The 10,384-nt window shown below is 46.3% G+C and overlaps 1 protein-coding gene across 2 annotated transcripts in view; it reads right to left on the minus strand.

Annotated features, from left to right (window-relative positions):
• Positions 1–8,118, minus strand: part of HNRNPM (heterogeneous nuclear ribonucleoprotein M) — a 39,579-nt gene extending 31,461 nt beyond the window's left edge. The window contains exon 1 of one of the 2 annotated variants that reach the window (XM_060094234.1): positions 7,958–8,118. In XM_060094234.1, coding sequence (XP_059950217.1) covers positions 7,958–8,070 — 113 coding nt within the window. In that variant the 5' untranslated portion in view covers positions 8,071–8,118. The remainder of the gene's footprint in view (positions 1–7,957) is intronic. The other variant, XM_060094233.1, reaches the window with a different exon arrangement.
• Positions 8,119–10,384: the final 2,266 nt, after the last annotated feature.

Here is a 10,384-nt window from a genome sequence, read left to right on the forward strand (position 1 = left end):
TAAGCCAGACATAGAGAAAAAAGGAATAGAGGTTACCAAGGACTGGGGAGAGGTGGGAATGGCGAGTTACTGTTTAATGGCTACAGAGTTTCTGTTTGGGATGATAAAAGAAAAAAGTTCTGGAAATGGCGAGTGGCTATTGGCATAGTGTACAACACTGTACCTAATGCCACTAAACTGTACACGTAATCATTTTAGGATGGCAAAATTTACATATATTTTACCACAATTTTTAAAAACAAAATTTTTTAAGGGAAAGAAAACATTCTCTACTCAACCCTATTACTTTGAGGCTAGGGAAACTGAAGTCTGAGCAACGCTGATAGGTAAAAGACAGCATGCAAACAATTCCACCTTTGGCAAAGAAGGGTGGATTTGTTTTTCTGGCATGGCCTTTCCTGTAATACTCTTTACTTTGTGTGTTGGCTGCTTCCATGGAGTTACATTTCTAAACTCTACAAGTACGAATCTGGCTTAAGAGTGGGCAGGAAAAGTTTCACAAGAAATGCAGGCTCCCAAAGCACAGAACCAGACAGGCTGGAAGCCCAGTCCATAGCCCAGGAACCAGACAGGGTGTGCACAGCAGGGCAAGGCCCTGCGCTGGCTGCGTGTGGCTGTTCCGAGCCCCCTTTGACCATAGGCAGACACCTGTGAGAGCTGACCAGGAACAACTGGGGAGGCAGCAGCCACAGAAGTCCTCTCGGGGCACTAAGTCCAGCACTTTCTGCTTCCCAAGCCCTATGCTTTCCACCAGTGAGAATCAAGGGACTCCCAAACTACAGATTCTAGCAGAGACTTTGTGATCCACGACACGACAAAAACGGAAAGAAAACAAAAAGTCAAGATTACAGTATTGATGATTTGTAAGACCACCTTCTTTAACGTAAAGGGTTGATCTTTATTCTAGGATATGTCTTCCCTGTGTGGGGGAGGGGTAGTGTTCAAACATCAATGGTAGCTGGAGGACTTTCAGTGTACTTGGAAAAATTAAAGTTAGCAACTTTTTGTAGTCCCCAAAGTATTTTTTTCTACTGGTCCCTCATATCCAAACACAGGCGTGCCAAGTGGTAACCCAGTGTAGTTATCATCCTAGGCAAAACTAAGGAAAGCAACTTCCTGCATGATCTGAACTATACTAACATGCAATAAATAGACCTCCTTCACACGGGCTGGCAGATGGGGGAGGGGGAGTAGGGCCACACCAATCCCCAGATTCCTAGAATTCTTCACTCTGTCTACCCAGGCTCACAACAGACCCTCCTCAGACTGACTGCACACCGCAAGCACAGTTCAACCATCCACTCCATATGAAAGCCCTGCACCCGTCTGCCAGACAGAGCATGCATCTTACCCCCTCCGTACATAAGGAGGAAGTGTGTTACAATTCATAAAATGTAGATCAATCTACATTTCATGGGCCTACAGAGGGTCTGTGGGTAGGAATATATTTTAGAACTGGTTTCTTTTGAAACCCAAACATTCTACAATCTACATTAAAAAAAACATTATTCTGGGCTTCCCTGGTGGCGCAGTGGTTGAGAGTCCACCTGCCGATGCAGGGGACACGGGTTCGTGCCCTGGTCCGGGAGGATCCCACGTGCCGCGGAGCGGCTGGATCCGTGAGCCATGGCCGCTGGGCCTGCGTGTCCGGAGCCTGTGCTCCGCGACGGGAGAGGCCGCAGCGGTGAGAGGCCCGGGTACAGCAAAAAAAAAAAAACAACATTATTCTGACACAGGGTTCATGACACAGTAATGCTTCCAGCCTGTGTTTTCGAAGACTGCCCAGCTCACCTTATTAGTTACAAAATGTATAAATAACTAATTACAAGACAAAGTAGGTAACAAAGTATCTAATTCGGCCATGCATCATTACTACTAAGAATAAACTACCCAATCTAACCCCAGAAGCTGGGGATTTGGTTTGGGGTTAATCCACATCACATGGCTCATCATCAAGAAAGCAGCTCAAATGGATTATGGCCAAGGTGTGAGCAAAGCACTACTGCACCCAAGTCCTTCTCTGGCTAATCATTTCCTCTCTCTGAGAAGTTTCTTCCTATCTCATCACTTCCAGTTTCTTAAAAAATTGACCTTTTTGTAACTCTATTAATCACCATCAACTCTATTCTTGACAGAATTGTAGAAAACCACCCTCAAAGAAACCTCACGTGACGCATGTTCAAGTATAGATGATGTGACAGTTTAAGAAAAGCCCATTTTTTAAATGTTTAATTCAATTTTCTCACTTACCTTCGGGATAAAATTACGGAAATATGCTTCTAGCCCTAAAATACATGTAACACTTAACTGTGAAAACCTTTTAGAAGCACATTTTTATAGGTAGATTATAATTTAGCTACACTGATGAAATAAACTGCTTTATCCTAAATACCCCAAATTTAGAATATTACAGAATCTTAAATGTTAAAACACACCTACCATACATTATCCACAACTAGATACTTACCCAGAAGAAAATACATCCATACAAAAATTTAGACCTCAATGCTCATAGCAACATTATTTGTAATATCCCAAAACTGGAAATCTAAATGTCTACTAACAGGTAAATAAACAAACTATTGTATATCCATACACTGAAATACTACTCAGCAAAAAGTAATGAACTACACACAACGTGGATGAATCTCAAAATACTTACTCAAAGAAATCAGACAAAAAAGGAGTACATATGGTAATATTTCATCATATACAACTATATTTGAGAAAATCTAATCTGGCAAACTAATCTATAGCGGGTGTTCCCAACCTCAACACTACTGATATTTGGGGGCCAGATTTTTTTGTTGTGGAGGCTGCCCCGTGCACTGTAGGATGTTCAGCAGCATCCCTGACCTCTACCCAAGAGAGGCCAGTAGCAGCCCCATTCCTCAGACTTGAAAATGAAGATCAAAAATATCTCCAAGACACTTCCAAATGTCCCCTGAAGGGAAAGAAGAAATCACCCCATTGAGAACCACTGATGCATACTGATGGCCTGGGGGTGGGGAGAGAAACGACTCAGAGGATTACAAAGGGGCAGCAAAGGGGGTTATGGTTGTATTTATTATCTTGATTCAGTGAGGGTATCAAATCGTACACTTCCAACTTATGCAGTTTATTGTGCCAATTATACATTTTTAAAGTTTCCACTAGTTTCTTAAATTTCAAACCTAACCCCAATATAACTTGACTTGTAACTCCTATATAAAGTAACACATTTGTCATCTTTCAAAGAAACTGAAGCTACCTAAGCAAGCTAAATGCCTTACCAATATTCTCCTTGTTAAGTGGCTCCCAATTCCCAATCAACACCCCATCTGATTCTGGCACCCAATCATCTACCTGAAGTTCTAAATAGACCCAACATGTTAAAAAACTTCTTCTGACATTCTATCAATCTAATTCATGATACATCAATAAAGATAAGGCCAAAGTATCTGTAAGAACCTCCCAAGTCATTAAAATAACATTAATTATGTTTAATATGGCTTTGGAATTGTTTCACTGACTGCATTCTTTGAAAACTGATAATTTAACATGTCACTGCTCCACCATACTAGAATTATACTGTACATAAAGATCACAAGTAAAAAGGTTGAGTGCCTGCCTATTTCACCAAGGGCTGCCACATTCACCACGTAAAACAGTGAATCCCTACCCTCCCTTATGCCTCCATGGCATTCCTTCTCACGTATAATACTCTCATTATTCTCAGTTTTTCAATCAAGAGTGTAGTTTGAAACGGCAACCCCGATACCTTGACATCCTGACCACATCTCCTGAGGGAAAAGACTCTCCCACCCCCATATTCCCCTGAGAACCATCCCTTATGTAAAATGACTCTTCACAGAAATCCTTTCAATCCTGAGTTTCCCCTAACACATTTAAGATGTGGAGAGCACTATTCACAGCACTATTCTAGCTCCAGGTCCACCTCTTCACTACCCACGTGACCTAAGCTCTTTCCGTCTCTGGTTCTTTACCAGCAAAACCAGCATAACCTGTATCCATGTAGCTCACAGGGATGTCGTGAGAATCAACAATCAGCCTAACAAAAAGCAGGTTGGTAAATGTTAAGCGCAATACCTAAGGGAGCAGTACTACAGGTGACTAAGAGGTAGGGTTATCTAGGTCTGAACCCCAATGCCACCAACTCTTTGTCAGGCCTCAGTTCCTTCATCTGTGAAAGGAGGTTACTTATCCACACTGGCAAGTTTAAAGGAGAGACTTGGCACACTAACTGTGGCAATGATATATTTTTGTACCAAAAATTTTCTGGAGAATGATTCACTCCTTGCCTTCTACCATTGCACATACTGATTAGGGTTTAAAATAAGCCCACTGGGGCCGTGGCTGAGGAAACCTAGGCACTATACTCATTACAGACTACCAAAGGAGCAATTCAGCTTTCACCTCTATGACTGCAAAACATGGTAATGGGAGAGACCATCTGCGAACTCCTAAATGAAACAAGCAACCTAATCTTTGCAGACTAGCATCTCCCTGCCTAGCCATGAATAAAATCAAAGAGCAGAGTGAAAGCAAAGAGCTGGCAGCATGCATTCAAACAACCTACAGCCCCTATTCTAATCTTGAGCTCACAATCAAATGTGCCTCAAAATTATTATCAAGTAAACAATCACTTTTTGAAGTACAGCAAACACTCAAATCATTGCAAAGCACAGAGAATCTGGTTTAAAAAAAAAAACAAAACACTTCAAATAACTGTGTTCAGTGAGAGGTTACCAGGGTGGTGTGTGGAAGCAGCAAAGGACCTGGAGTCAAGATGGCCTCCCCCAGATTCTCTGGGTCAGTTTCCTTAACCTGGGTCTTCTCAATTGTTTAAAAAAAAAAAAAAAAAAAAAAGTTTTTCTTGCCTGTAAAACGGTGTCAACACTAACATTACATCCTCAGGAATTTATACTAAATACCAAGTTTTATTTTTAAAATAGCCTCTCAGTTTTCTGATTCAGCCACAAGGTGTGGAGTAGGTTAAGTCACTGATTTTAAATGGACGGTGCAACCTTTATTTTTAAAAAATAAAATTTTAAATTAAAAAAAAAAATCAAACCTAAGCCTACATAGTCCTCTAAAATGAACGCTTTTACCTCCTGACTAATATTCTCTAACTCTGAATCTTGACTAATTTTTTTTAACTTCAGAATTTATTTTTTTTAATTTATTTTTTTTTATTCATTTATTTTTGGCTGCATTAGGTCTTGTTGCTGCATGCAAGCTTTTCTAGTTGTGGTGAGCACACTTCTCACTGTGGAGGCTTCTCTTGTTGTACAGCACGGGTTCTAGGCACGCGGGCTTCAGTAGCAGTGGCGGCTTGCAGGCTCTAGAGCGCAGGCTCAGTGGTTGTGGCGCACGGGCTTAGTTGCTCCGCGGCATGTGGGATCTTCCCAGACCAGGGATCGAACCCGTGTCCTCTGCACTGTCAGGCGGCTTCTTAACCACTGCACCACCAGGGAAGTCCCTTGACTGTCTTTAGATGCAACATATTTCTCATCAAAATAAAACAAATCCTCCTCTTATACCCAGAAGAAAAGGAACTGCAAAACAAGCTGTCCTATGTGGGGTCCTCATCAAGCTTGCTATCTCACTGCCTTTTTGGTTTACAGCACACTGCACTCCTGGTGGAGACAAAGGTAAGAAGAATCCAGTCTCACTCATTTCCCATCCCTCAAAGGCTTTCAAGATAAAAATCTAAATTCCTTAGTCTGGAATTCATTGCCCACCAGCTGGCCCCCAGTGCTCCAGCAGTTTGGGTTCTTTATAAATACGTATCAAATATATAAATATATAAAAATCCCTAGTCTTTGGACACTCTCCTCTCTGCCTCTCTCCATCATCTTTCATCCTCCTCCCCCTAGAGGAACACCTCTTAACTGCCCCCAGCAGGTTAGGTTGCGGGGAGGGGAGCCCCTCCATGCTCCCTACCTAGTAACTCCTTTTACTAATACCACAATTACTTTACTACAAAAATATTCGTTGGCCTTCCCTGTGAGCAGGGGGGGCATTTGTTTTCTAAAGAACTTTGTGATGAAACTTTTTAAAAGCTTTGTGATGCAAAAAAAAAACACCACAAACACAAACTTTTCCAATGGCCCTCCCAAACAGATCTAAGTGTTCGTAACTTCCTAAAATAGTCTCTACTAAGCAGTCCTAGACTTTGAGGTTCTTTCCAACAAGGGCTCTTTTAGCTCTAAAACCTTCAGATTCTTTCTAATAGCCCATGTGTTAACGTACGTCACAAAATGACTATTTGGAATCAGTCACAAAATGACTATTTGGAAATGGACAGTGGAAAATGGGAAATTTGAAAAATGTACCCCAGATGCTATAATCTATAACTAATAACTTCTCACCTAGCACGATTCTAGCAGCACTCCATCCTGTGATAAAGAAATAAAGGAAATAGACAGGTAATGAAAAAAGTTTAAATGAACACATCCCTTTCCAGAGTTTTCAATAAAGGGCTGGGAATACTTCTAAGATGCCTTTCTCTTGATTTCCAAGGACCAGTAACCACGGTATTTTGTTCCTCCCCACCTAAGGAGAGAAAGTTTAACAACATGGCTAGTATTTAGTGAGTGCTCATTAACAAAGCGCTTTAACTACATTCACTTTTAATCCCCACGAACTCCAATTATGCACATTAAAAATTTGTGGGAAGGCAAATTTATAGGAGACAGAACGTATAACACAGGTAACCAGGAGAGGGGGAGAAGAGTAAGTTACTGTTTAATAGCTAGTTTCTGTTTGGGATGATGAAAAAGTTCTGGACGTGGATACTGGTGATGGCTGCACAACACCGCAAATGCAGTTGATGCCACTGAATCGTACACTTAAAAATGGCTAAAACTGTAAATTTCACCTTACGTATGTGACCACAATTTTTAAAAACTTTATGTGGTAAATCAAATGTGTGCCCAGCCTTCCCCTGTCCGCCCCCCACAGCTGCCGGGAGGAGGCAAAACGTCTCTTCATCTTTCAGGCGCCTGTAATCAGAATGAATGGGGTTCAAGGGGACATAAGGTGATGTTTTAAAGCTTTACGGAAACTTTAAAAACCGAGGACCCGAGACAGACCTCTAAACAGGACTGAAAGGGTGACGGAGTTTGGAAATGGGTGAACCCGTCTGATGATGGAAAAATCTTCCACTGGAACACGGAAGAGAATGTTTCCCTTTTTTTTTTTTCCCCCTATAGTTTGTTTCTACGGCTGAACATTGAGCAGCAGGTCCGATCTCTCCACAAATACCTACGGCGCACCTGGGGAGGAGGTAAGGGACTTGAGCCGTGGCCAGAGCGTGGAGCCAGGGGCGGTTCCGACCGAGGCACTTATCGCGGGGCCGGGGGGGGGGGGCTGGAGAGGAGGGGAACGGCGCGCGCCGGGAGGCGGGAGGGGGGAAGGAGGCTCCCGGAGCCGGCCTCGCGGTCCTTCCCGATACCCACCCGCCTCTGCTACTGTTTACCCGGACCGACAACGGGCGAGATCCTGCGTGCGCAATCCCTCCCCTCCCCCCACTTTACCGATCGGGAAACTGAGGCCACGGGCCATTGCGGAGAGACGTGAGACCTTGCGCCCAACCAAGGTCACCCGATAGGCGAGCGGGTCGCGGACTCCGGGGCTTGTCGGCTCCGGGGCCCGCGCGCCATTATCCCCGCGCGCAGAGGCCCGGCCTGAGGCCTTTGCGTCGGGATCGGGATCGGACACGGCCTGGAGGGACCGGGGGAGTTGAGGCCCGAGGCCTGGGAAGAAGGATCTGTCCTAGAGGCGCTCCCGGGGCCGCCCGGCTTCATCCCTCACGGCCTGGGCGGCCCCCACCCTCGGCAGACCCTGAGGGGAAAGCCCGGCCGAGGCCGCGCCGGTGGGAAGCCGCCAAGACCTAACGGAGCCGCCGCCGCAAAAGTGCCCGGCCTGGGACAAGGAGCCGTGGAATACTCACCCTTTCGGGCCCGGAGCTCCGTTGCCACTCGGCACGCCGGGCGCGCCGCTCTCCTCCTCCATTTTGGGCTCCGTCGCCGCCACCTCGGCTGCCGCTTCGACCCCTGCCGCCATTTTCTCCGCGTCTGGGCTTTGTGTGAGCGAGCGGGATGCGCGGCGCTGCGCCTGCGTGCTCACGTGATTCAGCGCGACCAGTAACGTCTGCTCGCGCCGCGGCGGCCTCCCGCCTCCTTCCCTCCAGCCCCGGGCCACGCCCCTGTTCCGGGCCACGCCCCCGCCGCGCGCAGGCGCGCACCGTTAGCTGTTACTAATTCATTCTCGCGACTAACTTGCGTTTGGCGCCTGCTGGATACTCCATACGCTCTCCAGGTCTGGTAGAGGCGCCATCTCTCCACCCCCCTACACGTGGACCTCGTCACTCCCAGCTTTGTGTAATCAGAGCTAGGGCAGAAGGGCAGCGAAAGTTCTGTTTACTAGGCTAGAAAGGAGTTAGGCAGGCAAGGGAAGGACACTGAAGGACCAGGCCATAGGACAAATGTGTAAAATGCTCTCTCTCTAAGCAAGTATCATCCTGCACCAAGAATATCTGGGCTCTATCCGACCTGTCTCCCCACCATGCTGAGAAGTCCTGGGTGCAGAGCCCATGGCCTAAGTCTCTCACTGACAGCCGTGAACAACCAGACGCCTCGCTGGAGGATTTGAATGTGCTTATGAATGTTTCTTGAGTGAATGAACAAGCAAGAAGCCAAACATGGTGATAGAAATCACATGATGGGGCTCCTTTCTGCCTGACCGTGGGCCCCTCTGCCCTGAGAGCTCGGCCCTGTCCCCAAATGGGTTTTCAGGGCTGTTACAGGACCATGTCCTGGGACAGCCACAGTGGCCTGGGAAGAGGCCAGAGCCCCCAGCATTCAGAGGCCTCAGGCTCCCTTACCCAGCAGCCACCCCTGGTCTCTGTTGTCTCTGGTACTTTGAAATAAATGCTTCACTGGATCTTGAAGAAGTTCCCATCTAACCACCAAACTCTCTCTAAGCTCACAATGGGAAAAATGGGGTTTTTTCCCCCTATCTCACAAAATAGCTACATCTCATCAGGCTCTGAGGAACTATCTCACCTGCCACACCTTGCTCCAAATTAAATACTTAATCAGGCCAGGTTGAGAACTCCAGGCCCGGAGAATAAGTCCAATAGCCCAGGCTAAGGCAGAGGATAGGCCCCACCCTCTCTTTCCAGCTCCCATTCCCAAGAACTTCCCAGACTCACCAGTCTTAGAACTCCTTTCTCTTGCCCATCTGCAAGCCCCTCCTCTCATCTCCCCCCACCCAACCCGCCCCCTGCCCCCGGAAGTCTCTGATCTACTAAAATCCCCTGTGCACACCAACCCTCTTCACATGGTCCCACTGGAATCTATCTCAGTTTCCTTTCCTCCCCGTTAGACCTCTCTCTCTCTATCTCTCTTTTTTTTTGGCCTGGACAGCCAGGGAAGTTCACCCCCTCCCCCTTAGACCTCTCTAGACCAGAGGGACCCCTGGACCAGAAGAAGCCTCACGAATCTCTGAATTCCCTTGCCCAACAGGGCTCAGAAATGGCGGAAGAGGCCACAGCAGTCTGTCAGAATCAAAGAGAGGAGGCCGAATACAAAGCAGCGGGGACAAGAAGCCACCTTTTCTCTGATCCCTTCTCCGGCAGTGGGTGTGACTGGAGATGAGCCACAAGCCAAGCCCAGGCTGAGGAGACAAACTTTCTACTAGGCTGTGCTCCTATAGGCTTGTTGATTTAATCCAACACTGCCCAGATTCCTGGGTTTAGCCATTGCCTGCACTATTAATTCCTTCACTCTTTCCTGTAACTGACACTTTATTTTTGTTAAAAGAAGGATGTTTTGGGAATTTGCTGATGGTCTGGTGGTTAGGACTCTGCCCTCTCACTGCCAAGGCCTGGGTTCCATCCCTAGTTGGGGAACTAAGATCCTGCAAGCCTCCCAGTGCAGCCAAAGAAAAAAAGGATGTTAAAATGTTGCTTTACCTCACAGCCCACATTGAAACCTTGCTATAAATAGATTATTGTAAAAAATAAATAAGAGAATGGTGCTATTAAAGTGTAAATTCAGTCATAGCTCTGCCAAAGGATCTAAGACTTGCTCTCTCTCTGCTAGGGTTAAGGGTCATGAAAGACAGCCTAGCACCAAACTACAACTCAGGACTTCCCTGGCAGTCCAGTGGTTAAGACTCTGTGCTTCCAATGCAGGGGGCGAGGGTTCGATCCCTGGCTGAGGAGTTAAGATCTCACATGCTGCGTGATGTGGCCAAAAAAAAAAAAAAAAAAAGTACTGGGCCCTGTTCAGGGTGACTCTCGGTAAGTGGGGACATTACTTGTTAGTGAGTGTAAAGGGCCCAGCGGGGTACCTGACCCACGGGAGATGCACAG

This window comes from Mesoplodon densirostris, chromosome 3 (assembly GCF_025265405.1).
Source record: "Mesoplodon densirostris isolate mMesDen1 chromosome 3, mMesDen1 primary haplotype, whole genome shotgun sequence".
NCBI lineage: Eukaryota > Metazoa > Chordata > Mammalia > Artiodactyla > Ziphiidae > Mesoplodon > Mesoplodon densirostris.